The 16,016-nt window shown below is 40.1% G+C and overlaps 1 protein-coding gene across 2 annotated transcripts; it reads left to right on the top strand.

Moving 5' to 3' along the window:
* Window positions 1–1,278: 1,278 nt before the first annotated feature.
* On the top strand, window positions 1,279–13,969 carry LOC140946878 (uncharacterized). Of its 2 annotated transcripts, none has more exons than XM_073395981.1 (6): window positions 1,279–1,305; window positions 4,509–4,583; window positions 9,893–11,149; window positions 12,036–12,142; window positions 13,034–13,083; window positions 13,497–13,969. In XM_073395981.1, exons 2-6 carry the CDS (start codon window positions 4,514–4,516, stop codon window positions 13,645–13,647), a joined length of 1,635 nt encoding a protein of 544 aa, XP_073252082.1. In that variant the 5' UTR covers window positions 1,279–1,305; window positions 4,509–4,513; the 3' UTR covers window positions 13,648–13,969. The 2 variants fall into 2 exon arrangements, with proteins under 2 accessions (XP_073252082.1, XP_073252083.1); XM_073395982.1 differs by lacking the exon at window positions 1,279–1,305 and adding an exon at window positions 3,986–4,306.
* The last annotated feature ends 2,047 nt before the right edge of the window (window positions 13,970–16,016 follow it).

Below are 16,016 nucleotides of genomic sequence, written 5' to 3' on the forward strand. Positions count from 1 at the left end.
GCACTTGAAATTAAGGATTTTTATTGAATTTTGATTAGAAACACAGGAGGGTGTAATGCGTCATTTGACACTGGAAAAATTATCTTGTTCAGCACAGCTATATTATTTTCGCCGAATTATTCACCCAGTGGTAAATATTTACCCCCATATATTTTCTCCAGGGCGTGGTTTTGGGGGCAAGGAAGCTGTTGGTAGGATTTCATCATTGTCACCGTTGAAAGGTACCCGAATTTGGGCGAGTAAGTACAGGCCTAAGACCTACGAGACGTTGACAATCTTTTTTGATGGAACCCTGGATGGAACATGTAGAGGGCAAACCACGAAACTCAGTTTCAGAAAAATACCGTAATTTAAAAAAAAAAGGGTCATTCGGCTTTATCCTACCAGCCTTTTAGTCTCTTATATCAACATATCTCCAGTATTCAATCTTCTGTAAGCGGTTTTATAACCCCAGAGCTTATTGTTGCCCGGCAACGTCTCTTTGATAGAATCACCGCATTGATCTTAGCAGCTGATGGGGTAAACCTGGGTAGTACCTCACCTGACATGTCACTCCTTGAATCCGGTTCCGACAAAGCAACTATACTTAATTTAGCACTTTCAACATGAGCAATACTTCCTCGGTCACTTTACAGTTGCTGCTTTTATCTAAAATAAAGTGTACGTGTGTCGTTAAACAGCAAATCAAAGTAACGTCCTTCTTCCAACCCTTCCTCCTCGTCGCTACATTTCTATAAAAATCTTTTTTAATACACACAATTTGCAGTTGACTTCCGGCTCAAAACACGTTTAAAGGCTTCCCGAAATTTTCCCTTCCCAAATTGATAATCAACTCATCTAGGAAACTGCAAACTGTTTCCTCTATATTTCAAACTGGTCGGTTAGTATTTCCTTTAGCAGGCCCCACGAAACATTCGCACGATGCATTTTCCGGATATTACATGATTTTATTATTGGAAACCTGCGGGTACTTTGAACCTAGAGAGTTCATCTCAGTTCCCTCTGTTATTTACATTGGAACGCGGCGGCGGATAAAAGGAATTTCTCGTATCTTGCTAATGGTTTTATGTACCATGTACACATCTGTTGGTGCCCGCATCGGGGAAATAAATGTTTGATGATTTGCATGGCGCTAGCTACCAAAACCAAGTCAGAGAGACAATAGATTTTTACATGTGGTACAGGTTCCTTTTTTATGGGACACAAAAATATTAGAAAGCAGGATCCGGTGCGACATTATAGAGGGACTTTTTCCGTTTGGCGTTCAACTCAGTCAACTCGGGTGTCGTGTGGCCAGAACGAAAGGTATGTTTAGTTTATATTTTCTTTACAATTTTTTGGTATTCTTCCTTTTACTAAAGGAATATTTTACCCGGAGTTCAACCAACGGGAAAGATGTTGAAACTCAATTCATTTTTTTGAAATATCCATATGATCGACTTTAACTGGTAGCACTAACATGTTTACTACGCCATAGTTTACATTTCAACAGTAAGACGCACAGATTTCATAGTCACGAGTTCAAGTTATTGTTAATAACCTTAATTGTTCCTCATCAGATAAAATGTTTGCTACTTAACTTTCTGACCAGCTATCCATGGATAAATCAAGCTATTGTAGGGGGTTGTTCGAGCGACTCGCCCCCTAAGCGAAGGTGCCCTGAGTCTAGATCTACTGATTTTCTTGGCTCTATATATTGTTGACTTCACAACCCATATTTTTATCCCCTTAGTTTAAGTGGACCTTTCGAATAATAGACTATTCGTGTCACGTCTTTTTTACCCGGTAACGCTTCCGTGTCCTCCACATTATACCGCTCATGCGTAAACTAGTCTAAACTGGTGAACTGGCTTGGAGGCGCCAACAACGTCAAATCAGAAGCTTCATAAAAGGGACCACGGTTAAATCTCATCAATGAACACCCCTATAAAACGGTTTCCTGGAGTTGGTTTAGTGCGTTTTTATTATTTTTTTCTTAGCCTCTCATTGCAAGGCAGACGTCGCTTAACTGAGCCAACCCACGGCCAAACGGCCGGCCAAACATCATCCTTCCTAGAGTATTAAACTTAGATTAGGGATCAATGCTGCGTGCGGGTGTGTTCGAGCAACTCGCGAATCGCTCGCTACAAGATGACGTACCAGGAATCTGATTTACATCTTGCTCTTTATTTTTCTTTGACTTCTGCTAACAAACTTAATCTTAATTAATCTTCTTACTCTTCTTCTCTACTGACTCAATCCTAACTCACTAGTTCAAGTATAGTAGCGATTGTTACAGCCAAAGGTAGACATGTTTGGGTTAACTGACCGTGGGAGGATAAAATCAAACAGGGGCACCCAACGAGAATATAGTTCAAAACCACTTAACCATAGCATTGTTAAACGTGTTTTAGTATTTAAACGGTGGATATGGGCATATTTTTATCCCCTATAAATTTTTCATCTGTTCTGATTTGCTAGCTGAAAGTCTAGTGATCCAAAAATTATAGGGATCAAAACATACCTGTTCGAAAATTTCAGCCACAAAAAAGGCTCCCGAAAATTCTAGGTGACCATTTTAGGGTAAAAATCCGTTGAAAATGGGCAATTTTACCATTTTTTTTCGATGTTCAAAAATCCTAGGAGAGGCAGGCAAGCAAGAAATTTTACAACAAATGTTCCGAAAATTCTAGTTCTCAAATCGTCTTTCGAACAGATATTTTTCCGAAAATTGTCGTTTAGTGCCCCTGATCAAAGCCGTTGAACTTGGTGTGGGTACTGTTTTGGTATTACTGAACCTACATGGTTGCGATCGGCAAGAAGTACAAACCAATGAAAATCTAAAACGCTGGTTAACAAACCCAAACAGGAACTTCAACGAGACTAATGAATCCGAAGATCTGCTCTGACATGACAAACACGACCACCTTCTGAAAAACTAACATCTGACATTGGAGTCAATGGCAAGCGAACAATATTTTTGAAATCAGGAAAAGACCTACGCGGACAAAATCCAAACTAACCTTGACCCACTTAGTGAAATAAAGACGAAACTCAAAAGAAAATACAAATCTTAAAAATAACTTTCAAAATACTTCAAAACAATCACCGCGAAACTCGATTTGTAAACTAAGCGTAGGAGCCAAGCAAAAATTATCCACGCTTCTAAAACGTTTTGTGGAACCTCGATATAACGAACCTTTATATAACGAAGTATAAAGAACGATTTTCTTTACCCCGCTAATATAGTAGCCTCCCCGCAGACGTCCTTTGGGGTTCGTTCGTTAGTAAAAAATATGGAAAAGGACCTCGATATAACGAAACCTCGCTATACCGAACACATTTTGCCTGTCCCTTGGCCCTTTGATATATCGAGGTTCCACTGTAGATTTCGGGTAACTTTGTAACGTTTTCTTTCAATCTCTGTTGGTATATCTAAATTTTAAATCGAAATATTTGTGAAAAACAGTAGATGTTCATTTTTGCTACCCACTGTCAAGAATCAAGCTCTCATGCAAAAGATGCAAAAGAGCTGAGTAATTATACTTTCTCGTCGAAGAGGAGGGCGGAGTGGGGTTAATTCATGGAGGTACACAGGGCTTTTGCCTTGGTCAACTTTAATTGCCAAGTATACTTACAAACCTCATTCAAGTTTCACAAAAGCTTATGAGATAACCTGCGATGAGGCGATCCTATTTTTATCTGACAAGATAACACAAATGTTGACAGATAACTTAATTAGGGACGGCAGTAGATGTATCATGCGTTATTTTTTCCCTTTTCTTCGTCCGCCGACTTTCGCGCTATCCCCGAGCAAAGAACGCCCGATCGCAGGTTACTTATAAGGGTATACCAGGGCGGGCGGGCGGGCGGGCTAACTAACCTTGAATAACCTGACTTTATAAAGCGCGAATTAAAAAGAAGCCTCAGTAACTGAAACATGAGAGACGCAAACCCATAAACAAGCAGATCATTCGCTACAAGTATCTGTGTTTTTCTTTAAAACCCAGACGCATAACATAAATATGATAACCATACCAAGTCTACAATAAAAAACCTGTATCAACCCACCGTTCCAGTAATAACATAATTGCTAAGTGGTTATCTCACTCTGCGTATCACTTTATACACGTAAATCTAATAATCATCTTCCTTGAAAAATTAATTGTTTGCCTATAAATTCGTTGTGGACCTGAAAGCGCTAACTTCTGCTCATAAGTTACGGTAAAGTCACGATTGAAGTTTAAACAATACGAAAAAAGACCTGTTAAATTGACTAAGCAAAGACGAGCCAGGCCAGTGAATATCAACCCGAGTTGGAAAAAAGGTAAAATTGTTTTTTTTTTCACACTGATTAATCAAATTAGTTCGGAGCACTAAAGAAACCACATTTTCCCCTAGTAATTGAAACTTTACAATAAAGTTGCTTTTACACCAAGCTCGTCCCCTGGGAAAAGCGCCCTGGGAAGAGGTTGTCTTACAGCCTTTACGCTATCCTTCTTCAACTTATGTTTGTTTTTGTGTTATAGGAGAAATGATGAGATTTTTGGCGGTTCTTGTGACCATGTTGATTGTTTGCTTGTCAGATGCAATGCCTTTTAACGGTAAGAACAATTATATGCATCATTTAGTCATTATAACTATACTGAAATAATCCTTAATTTTATTTGTATAACGGCGATACGTTCGATGCTAAAATATCTGATACAAACAATAATCTACTCTATTTCTAATCACACTCCATAACAACTGAAAATCACCTTGAATTAATGAAATTCGAATAGTCCATTCAAACGTCACTCTCTTCTACGGGCGGCCGTTACCACCAAAAATCGTGTCAAATAAGACCAAGCCTCTTATGAATGGAGTAACAGTGGTTATGCAATATTGAATGAAGCCAAAAAATCCAGTAAGACGACAAGCAGACACCAAAACACAGTGGAATACATCACAGGTTAGTCTTTTTTATTCATTTCAGTTGGAAAAATTAGGTTTAACGTTATTTAGCGTTCGCAGATCTCAGTGTTTTATTTTTCATACAAAGTCTCTTATTTTCAACTGCCCCTCGTAACGCGACACCGGTGCTTCGTCCAGCACAAAGGTCATCTAAGTGTAAATTCCTTTACTCCTCGTAACGTGAGCTTGGGCCGCCTGTGGTTCAAAAAGAAATGCGAAAAACGCGCGGGGGCTGGGGATAGACGTTTTTCTCACAGCCACCGCCCCCTTCCCCAAGTCGCGCGCGTCTTATTTTCGCTTTGCTCGTTTTAATATAGCCTCCCACACAGACGGAACGCTTGACGAACCCCTAAGAACGTCTGTGTAGAAGGCTAGTTTTAATACGTCCCCACTGTACTATCTGAGAGCCTGGCACAGGCTAATGTGGGGTCTGACGTAATGTTCGTTATTTATGGGCTACATAAAAGAATGTTTTTGTTGCCAAATTTTGATTTAAAAAACGGAATTGTAAAGCCAGTGCTCAACGATTTAAAGCCAAAAAAAGGAGAGAGTTTTGGGTTTGGAGGACCCATTGGGCTGGTCTCTGTATCTTAAAACCATTAAATGGTTCACCCAGCTTCAGAGACATCATTGTTTCAATGCTCTGGAATATTAATTTCAACTTTTATTCGTGCATGTTTTGACTCTTTGGGAAAAAAACAAGGCGGGGGCAAGTTCCCCCGGCCCCGGCCTGCTCTCCATGCTACGGCCCTGTAAGCTTATAGGGAAAATAAAAGGTTGAGGTCATATAATCGTGTATCTGTTGTTGGTGTAGACATTTTGTTTCAAAATCTTGATTCGTTTTGGGAGTTTATTGTTATATAATGGAGCGTCACATGTGGCGATGGGGAGGGGGTTTTTGGGGGGGCTGAATTGAAATTGAACGTAACAGCCGTAAATTATTGTAAACACCGATCTCATACACACGACTTTAGATGAAGTACGCTGTGAACCTCAGCACGATTTATAGCTACAATATGCGGGGGGGGGGGGGGGGGAGCAAGAGAGAATGAGGTTGGTCAGGAGGGGGGGAAGGTTTGAAAATATTCTCAGCTTTCTCAAAATGGCTACCCCCTCCCCTCTCCTCACAGCAAATGAACGACCAGCCCTCAGATCGATAGAAAAAGCAAAAATCGACCCACAAAACCCATCGTCTTTAAAATTTGCTTGAAGGGTAGTCTGTGAAGGTGCAAGAAAGGACATACATTCAGGAAATTGACGGAACAGCTTACCATATTTGCAGCTTGTGACGTGAAATCGTGAAAGAGACGAATCGGGATCCGAGGGGCATAGCTGCGTAGGAGTATTGTCGACATTCTTTCGCGCTATTGATATAGAACATTACCTCAGACCCCACAAAGACTAAACAACTCCAGTCTTGACTTGTCCATATTTCACCCTTGTATTATTGGTGGTTTCAGCGCCAACTATTGTATGTCATGCGAAACCATCTTATTTCACGCAGCACTATGTGTTTCATCGTACCTCCACTTCAGTCTCAATTAAATCATTCGACATCACATTGAACCTCATTTGCCTATGCCTTAAACCATTTGTCTCTCGATTAAATCGTTCGACTTTATATTGAACCATTTGCGTATGACTTAAACCACTTGTAAATGTTTGAGTGACTTCTTACTTTACTCAAACCATTACGCGACAGAGCAGCTGACCGTTCGTTATCAAGCTCGATCATTTTGCGCATGGTATATTGGTGGATTATAATTTAAACAAACCGATTCTTGTTTGGCGATATCGTTTTAACATCTACCAGTGGACAGCTCCTCATCTGACCAAATCGTTTGTAGTTTAGGTGAACCATTTCACACAAAACAACCAGACTATTTTATTTTAAGAATGATCATTTCTTTATTATTTCACCATTTCGTAATTCATCACTAATGACCATTTGCGCTTTGTCTGTGCTATTTGACATGATTGTGTTTTTGGTAGTAACGGCTTTCTACAAACGGCCGCCCATACTCTTCCCTTAACCTTCTCTTTTTGGGTTCAGAATTCAAAGTGAATATTAAAGAAAAAATGTTGACCTTGTTATACTGTACTAACATTAATGATCTAATACTGTGCCAACATTGGACAGGTCAGTATAAAATATGGACTGCGGACTGCGGACTGCGGACCACGGACTGCGGACTGGGTATAAAACACGGACTAGGTATAAAATGCGGACTCCAGACTACGTATATAAAAACAGCTTTAGAAAGGTAAAACTGAGAGAAACGGAAAGCGGACTAGCATAAAAAAGTAGTCCTAGCTCCTTGCGTCACAAACAAACATTCCTTTAGCTGGTCACGCAGTGTATTCTTCCCAACGTCAGTGTCATGAGGAGAGGGAAAGCATACTGCATGGACAAGGAAGGTTATGCCTCTACTCAAGGCAACTGAAATTCAACTCTCAATTCTTTAAAAAGAAGGAGTTAGAAGAGAATTAAATTTATAGTTTTAAAGCAATAAGAAGCACCGAATAAAAAAAAAAGTATTGGTGTTACTCAATGTAAAATTTTTAGAGATGCCACTATTCAGTTTCAAATAAAGCCTTGGGAATATGAGGAAATGAAGAACTGAGACGAGAAGGTCAATATAGGGGCATTCCGCGATGTAAAAAAGCAGTATTTAAGGGAGAGGGATTAGTCACCTATACGTGAATAATAACCGAAATGAATCATCCAACGTCATATTCTAAGCAATGATTATGATGACATGATCAGTACACCCTGCTCCTGACCCCCCCGGGGGGGACCCCTGGGAAATCTATACCCATTTTCAGTCCTGGCCTAATTTAGCCTGTTCCAGGTTTTCAGATAGTGGGGGAGACTCCCCAGTTTCCTCCCGTTTTATTTTCGTGTTCGCGCTTTCTCAATTCAGCGGACCCAGCTATCTCGGAGCCTGGAACAGGCTAGGCATAATTAGGCAGGAAGTATGTCATCATTACCAGATTAGAACGGAAATAAAAAAAAATTCTTCAAGTGATTTAAAATTCGCATATTTCTATTTCGTTCTTATTCATTTGGAATTGTAACGATCAATAAGTTCATCATGTCACTCCCGTAGTTCCCTCGAATTCAAAATGAGCAAAGTGTTTTCAGACCAAAAAGGCCTAAAAACCCTGCCCTTTGGGGCAGCACATACCTATATAACTTATATAAGGAAGTCCCACCCCCCTCCTCGGGTCCTGACCCCTTTCATGGTTGTTAGAGACTGAGACCAGGTCTAAAAATAGGTGTAGAAAATTGGTCAGGTGCATGGTTCAGAGAACCGGGCGCCACACCTCCACCAAGAATTTCTAAGTGTATTTATAACTTAATTCACTTTTCTTTCTATTTATCGATTTTTTGATCTTATTTTTCGTTACCTAGTTCGTTTATTTTACACCCAATCCGCAGTCCGCAGTTCGCGTTTTATACCTAGTCTGTATTTTATAACCAGTCCGCAGTCTGTAGTCCGCAGTCCTCAGTCCATTTTTTATACTGACCGACATTGATCTTAATTAGACTGCCGTGATCATTACGAGTTTTGTGGACAGTGGGCGAAAGGTCAATACTGCGAAATGAAAGATTACAAAGATTACATGCACCTTGTATGTCCATACTCGTGCGGCCTCTGTAACGGTAAAATAAACTTTTATACCTTTACATACTACTTGCTCACATTGTTGATGCTAAGCCGTGATATTTCTAATAGCCTGCTTGCACTCCACTAAATTTCTCTTTAAAAACCTCTCGGGTTACTTATCCCGCGTTTTCAAAACAAGGCGATTAAACGAGATGGGATTAGGGAGAGACACAGAAAGAGGGACCTCTGGCGCTTGTGTAATTTATAACAAACTTAGAGGCAGATCCAGAAAATTCAGAGAGGCGTCGCCAGGACACTTGCCAACTATATAGATACTATTTTTTGTACTCAGAATTCCTAGTAAAAGAAAATATTACAGAAAAGGGAAGGACGCTGTCTCTCGACCCTACCCTTAAATCGGCCCATGAAACTCTCCGTCAACCCGGCAAGGAATGTTAATAAACACAGTGACAGTGGATGAAACAAGACTTGTTTCCCAAATAATAAATATCAACCCCCTTATTACCTATCAGCCCATAATTGGTTGGGACAGAGAGGGAATCTTAGGGCCTTGATGTCTACCTCCCCTACTCTAGGCCTTCCTGCCTAATATTATCGAACTTCTCGTTAAAAGATGAACGGAACACCGTTATGGACCTTGTTAATGAATGAAGGACCAAAAAAATACTAGATTGGGAAAAAAGCGTCTTAGAGAAGTCGAATTGAGTTCAGTTATCACGTGACCGCCATAAATGACCATGATTAAATCCCGCGCGGGCGCCAACCCCTCTTCTGAGCCCAATCCCTCTCGTCCCTATTTCGTTCCTGTGGGCATACGGCAAGACGGATTATTTGATGGAAAGAAATTGGCTTGGAGAGAAACAGGTTGCAAGCAGTCTATGCTTCTAAGACATAATGGACTAAGTATAACTCTTTCATTGCTAACAAAAACTGACAATATCACTGAGTAGCGAATCCTCAATAACAGAATGATTTGTATTAATTAGTGTAATGTAGCACTCTGAGAATCCATCCATGCCATCACTAGTTAAAGTCGCTCTCTCGGTGTAAAAGGTTTCATTTGTGTGAACACATCATAGATTTTTATTTCCAGACTCCAAAGACTGAAGTATTAGCTCGCACAGCCAGAGGCCTTCTGCTAAAGCATAACAGTACTATGAACATACAATATATATACTATTACTCAATAGCTCCCATGTATGGAGACATTAAACGTCGCGAACCAAAACTGAAGTTAAAGCCATTTCGTATACAGCTTTGAATGCCATCAATTTATTATGACAGAACTTCCCCAATGAGCATGATCAATTGTATCTTACTTGCAGACATCTTAGGTGACCTGAGCGCCTCCGGGGAAGCAACGTCCGGTACAGGTTACCAAGGAGAAAGTCAAGACAACGCACACAGAGTAATACCAGAAGTTGGCGAAGATTTTGAGGGCATCACAGAGAAAGAAAAGAGTTCTAAGCACATCGGTGAGAGAACAGATCATAAAGATGAAAACGAGAGTCTGTCAGGATCAGGTGAAGAACAGGACGGCCCTATTTTTCGTGGAACGGCAACCAAAAAAGCAGAGTCTCGATTTCATGGTGAGGCCGAACAGCAAGGCGAGTCAGGTGATCAGCAGCCTATTTCCGGTTCCGGTATTAATCCTACTGGCGCTAATTTTTGGGCTGTTGTTAGAATTGAACCTGAGTCAGTCAACGGAGGAAGCAAACGAGAGCACCAACTAAATCGTAGATCTGATACATTCATTCCTCAGGAGGCGACAGAAGGCAGTGCGTCCGGTATGGACACTTCCGGTGAGATTCCAAGTCGGAAAAACCAGATTCCAGTTGAAAGTTTCTCAGGCCAGGATGTAACTTCTGGAGAAAATAATGTCAATCAAAGAGATCAAGTTGCGACCACAAGTTCCTCCAAGGAGAATGCCGTTTCTGGCGAAGACGACGCACCGTTCGAGAGTTCCTCCACTGAATCAGAATTAGACTCGGGTTGCTCCTCCGGTGAAGGATGTTTTGAATCTGATGGTGTTCAGGAAGAACAGGGCGGGCAAAGTAATTCACGATCAGTCATCGCCAAGCTTGAGGTAAATGCAATTGCTTCTGGAAGTGCAAGTAATTCTGGTGATTCGTCAGATGATGTCTCGCTTCATCCACATTTCGATGTTCTAGCTGGTCCTTATGATGATAAAACGCCTACTTCCAGAGGCGCTCCGTTGAGTTCCGGTTCCGGAAGTGAACTTGGTAATGTTTTACACAATATCGAAGACGCCATTTTCGAGAAAGGTGAACCTTTAGAGATTAGCCGCGATGCTTCTTCCGGTTCTGGACTTTCAAGTGTTGCACATACTGACAATCAGAATGACTTTGCGACATCTGGTTCAGGGTCTGGTACCGTCGACAAGGAGGAAAATCAAGAGGTATTTGTAACTCCGCAAAACCACACTGAGAAGATCAGCCTTATGGAAAAGATGATGAAGGTGGAAAAGCTGCAAGCGTTTGGGATCTCTCACGTGGCTAATGTTGGGGGTACAAGCAGGAACAAAGTACCAAGCCTTGAGTCAGCAGTGCAGTCAGATTTAGGTAAGCGGAGTACGCTCTACGCGCGCCTGCGTGGGAGGCTAGCTTTTTTGTGGATGAAGTCTTATTCCCCCAAAAAGAGAGTGTCTGGCAAATTGTTTCCAATCAAATATTTGTGAACTCGTGTCTGGCAAACTCCCCGAGTGTTTATATCTAAACAGTTATACGCACCTTACAACTTCATCTGCGCTTAACGAATGTCTTTTGATCCATAACTTTCAAAACAGCTGCTCCACAGAATGTAACTTACAACACGTAACGCAAATGAGTATCGAAGTATGGCTGCACAATAAATGTCACAAAACCTAACTAAGCGGTCCCTTCGGGATTTTCTGTTTTACGTCATGCTAACCATCTCTCACTTGCGGGCGCGACTAGTAGAAACGTCATTATTGCCCAACGATTCCCCCCTGCCCCTGTTCAAGCAAATCGAGATTTTTTCTGGCATGCTGACTGTATATTTCAACTGTAAGTACTTTCCTTAATATACGCGCTAGCTACTAGAGTGCCTCCTGCGGGGTCAGCTAATTTTTTGGTTTAACTTGGCCAAGAGAACTCAACCACTCAATTCTAAATAGTCACTGAATCGTGAACTGATTAGCAGAATTCTAATGGGTGCATATTTGAAATTAGGAATTTACTTCTGGGAAGTCCTCTGCACCGAGAGAAAAAACAACTTTGTTTCGGGACTGACAAGTAGGAAAGAGGAGCTAATCTGTCACTGAAATCTATTAAAGATCGATTTCATTTATATTACAGTGATAATGTTGGCACAGTATATTTGATTGATGTTGACTCTCCAGCCTGCGATTTGTGCTCTATCTCCTTGCTTCATTTGGAGCGACCGACTAATTCATTTAATTTCGTATACAACGTTTATGATCCACAGGAAAAGGAGAGAAAGTATCAATTATCTTAAATCAAGATTTCCACTATGGATATGCAAATGAGAATTCCGCGGCTTATGAAATTCTCGCCAACAGTGTCAAAAAAGAGGTAAGATGCCAAGAGCGACTAGGTAGATCACTAAGAAACTCATCACTCAGCGAAATTATGCACAGCTATCACTGAAGTCAATATTTTCAACCGTTTAATGCGCAAGCCTTCAATAGTAACCTCCTTTCACTGTAGTTCAAAGTAGCGTTTTATTTGTTAAAACTCAAGCATACCATAAATCCTCTATTAAGCTCCTCCTCTCTCTAATAAGTCCTCCTCTTTTCAGGGGAAGAATGATATTACCCCCCTCCTCCTCTCCCCTTTTTTGTTAAGTAATGAAGTGTATTAATCCCGATCACGACTCCAACACTTCACGTGGACTGGATGGTCGGATTTGTCAGTTTTTGATCTTCGGCTACATTGCCTCCACTTTCATGCTATGCTTGAGCTTTTCCACTTCGCTTTCTTGATTGTATGGAGAATTGATGTCATCATTTTTGCATTCACACCAAAGGTTAAACATGTTTAAAAGCTGTTTCGTTAAACACAGTTTAAATTTGTTTTCTTCGTAGAAGTAGCTTACTGTACTTTTATTGATTGCAAATTTTGTGCAATTACATAAGGTGTTTAATTTAATTTGAATTCTGTGTGGAAGCCTGCGTTCCAGTTTTCGGTTACTTATTTTCATTTGGTGAAACCTACAATTGTAGTTCATTTCAAAAACATATTTAGTTGGTGTAAATGGGGTAAATTAAATAACTTCTCCCCCCCCCTCCATAACGTGCTTGAAGTAAATAAGCCCCCTCGGGGGCTTAATAATAGAGGATTTAGACCGTATATGGCAGTCTGGTGAGAACGGGAATTTTTTAAAAAAGTCAGTGATGCCATAGCTCACGCCTTTTAACAAACAATTTGTGTTGCCTGTAGCTAACCTTTAAACTTTTTTGGCAGGTTGAAAAAGTTCTAGGAAGTAACGCAGTGGTTTCTGAAATTTCCTTTTCGTAAGTATCACTTCGACGTCGATGATAACAAATGTTGTAGCCTGCAATACATTGCTTGCTCCTCGCCGTTTGGGACGTTTCGCCAGGCGAGGAGAAACGGCGCTGTATTTACAGGCTACTAGTGTTGGAACTTCATTCAGGCAGCCTGCATGTATACCAGCTTGAATAATGACTGGTACTGAATAGGCCATCTGCACGATGACGTCATTTGACTACTAAGACCAGAATCCTTCAGGGTTTTGCTTTGTTGTGTAAATTAGGGGTCTTGTTATTTAAACCTCGCTGGGATTTCCAAATTTGAATATGAACTGAAAAACGAAAAGGATTCTGGTCATAGTAGTAAAATGACGCCATCATGCAAATGGACTGTTCAAAGTAAAAATGCAACATTTCATTCTCCTCTTTATCAACAGGGAAATCCGAGAACCAAGACAATCACCAAGCTTTTCCAAGGTTATGACGACATTTAAACTTCTTGGTGACACCAAAAAATTGGAAAAGGCGGTAAAGAAGGGAACAATAAACAATTTGGTCGTGGACAAGAAATTTTTTCACGCAAGTTGAAAAGTTGGCAACTCAGTAATCTACCATGCTTTACAATGTTTTATACGGATCAGATGAGAGAGCAGCGATAATAAACATTTTTTATTTCCATGTTTTATATAATTAAACACACCATGACGGCTGAAATTTTAAAACAGGAATAATCGGAATTGACTGTCGACGCTTGATAGAAAGTTATCCTGAGTTGTTTTGGTACATGTACGATAAAATAAACAGTGGAATTCTACGCTGTGCGATTCATAGTGGGGTAAAAATAAAATCGTGCCTAGTCTGTTTTTTAAGCCAATCAGAGGTAAATAAAATTTAATAAATCGTGAAAGAATCGTATCTGCCTTTTTCTTTCTTTCTTTTTTTTTTGCCGCCGCGCTCACTTTGCAACGGCAATATTTTATTGTTTTGATGCATTCTGACTGTTTCATTGGATATGTCTGTTGTGAATGCCAAAAAGGTGTTTGCCTTTAATTAAGCTTAATTTTTGCTGGATGACTTCGTAAAACATTTGAAGCTCGAAGATGTTTTGAACTGGAGAGATTTTATCGACTTTTATCGATTTTGATCGAGACGTAGTCTGAATATCATCCCTGAGAAATAAGAAAAATAACGTAAATTTCATGTTTAAGACTGGAAACATATGTAACTATTTGACGTCAGCTCTAACATCTTATATAAGTTTTATTTGAAAATAAAGTTATTAGCTAAAGGGACATTTGCCTTTTAATAGTCGTTCTTGACATTGAAGATCATAATCACTGATCGTCAGTGAATAACCCTCTCATGCTGAGAGAGGCCCATGTAAAATCGAGTAAATGAGTATAGTCTTTCTCTGGGGTCTGCCATTCACTACTGGTTCTTTTAAATCTTTCTACAGCCTCGTCCCCGTGTGAAATTAGGATCCAGGGCGGGGGGGCGGCCCCCCCTTATTTGGCAGACCAAACTGAGGCCGAAGGGCTGATAAATTTTTTTGGAGACCGCCCCCGCTTATCTAAGGGTCTAGATGACCGCCCCCCCTTATCTAAGGGTCTAGATGACCGCCCCCCCCCCCCTTATCTCAAGGTCTGGATCCGGCACTAGTTTTCTCAGGCTACCATCCAAACATTTGACCCTTTTTGAACCCGTATGGAAATTTTAGTTTAGCTAGAGAAGAGTTAAACAAAGTTGGGCTTAAGGCACTTTATAGACTAAGAAAAGAGATGGGTGACAACTTTAGAGAAAATATTATGCTGACGATTAAGCTATTCGATGCTCTGATATCCCCCATACTTCTCTACGGAAGTGAAATTCGGGGTGTTGACTGTAAAAACCAAATAGAAAAAGATCCCGCAGAATTAGTTCAAATCAAATTCTTGAAATGGTTGCTAGGTGTTAATAAATACTGCAGCAACAATGCATGTAGGGCTGAAACAGGAAAATTCCCAATAAAAATCGAAGCACAGTATAGGAATTTTAAGTTTTGGCTAACTCTAACCAAACACCCAAAACACAAATTATCACAGGTGGTTTATAATGATATGAAGTGGAGGATGAATAAGGAATTATGGGGCCAAAAAATCAAACGCGTATTAGACCAAATAGGGCTGGGATACCTCTGGACAAAAGCACATGAAAATGACATAGGAATGTTGAACATTATCAAACAAAGACTGAAAGACATCGAATTACAAAGATGGTTAAGTGACGTACACAATGACGTAAGAAAAGACGCCAACCAAAAGAACAAACTAAGAACCTTCCGAAAATTTAAAACAATAGAAAATTATAAAAATAAAGATTATCTCCGTCTGGTCTCCAACATCCGACACCGGTTAACTCTAACTAAACTCTGTCTAAGTAATCACAAATTGGCGGTAGAGACAGGTCGGTATGTAAGACCTTATAAGAAACCGGAAGAGAGGATCTGTCCTATCTGTAAAAAAGACGTAGAAGATGAAATACACTTTTTAACTCTGTGCCCTGCGTATCAAGAAAAAAGAAGTACTTTATTTGAATACTTAAACGAAGAATACAGAATATCAATAAACAGAATGGCACCAGATGATGTTTTTCTGTTGTTAATAAACCCTCCGAGCAAGAACAAACCAGTGCAAAAGTTAATTGCAAAATACGTATTCGACTGCTATGAGAAAAGAAGATCATAAGTTGTTTAGTATAGGTTAACATTGATTATAAATCCACTAGTGTGCAATTTGTGTTATGATTTTAAATTATTTGGATAAAGTCGATGTACATATGACTGTATAAGACTCCAAATAAAGCATTGTCATTGTCATTGTCATATTTCTTTACCGCATATCCTCATCAGCTATTGGAGTACAAGTATCACGCAACCCTGACGGTTTCTCCGTTTAACATTCATCTACCATCCATAACGC

The sequence above is a fragment of the Porites lutea genome, chromosome 8, assembly GCF_958299795.1.
Source record: "Porites lutea chromosome 8, jaPorLute2.1, whole genome shotgun sequence".
Lineage (NCBI taxonomy): Eukaryota > Metazoa > Cnidaria > Anthozoa > Scleractinia > Poritidae > Porites > Porites lutea.

What these genes read in the sequence shown, in the direction of transcription:
- LOC140946878 (XM_073395981.1), top strand. Translation starts at nt 4,514, where the DNA reads ATGATGAGATTTTTGGCGGTTCTTGTGACCATGTTGATTGTTTGCTTG. An exon ending in AGCAGTGCAGTCAGATTTAG is followed by an intron (nt 11,150 to 12,035) that starts GTAAGCGGAGTA and finishes TATGATCCACAG; the next exon opens with GAAAAGGAGAGAAAGTATCA. An exon ending in GTTTCTGAAATTTCCTTTTC is followed by an intron (nt 13,084 to 13,496) that starts GTAAGTATCACT and finishes CTTTATCAACAG; the next exon opens with GGAAATCCGAGAACCAAGAC.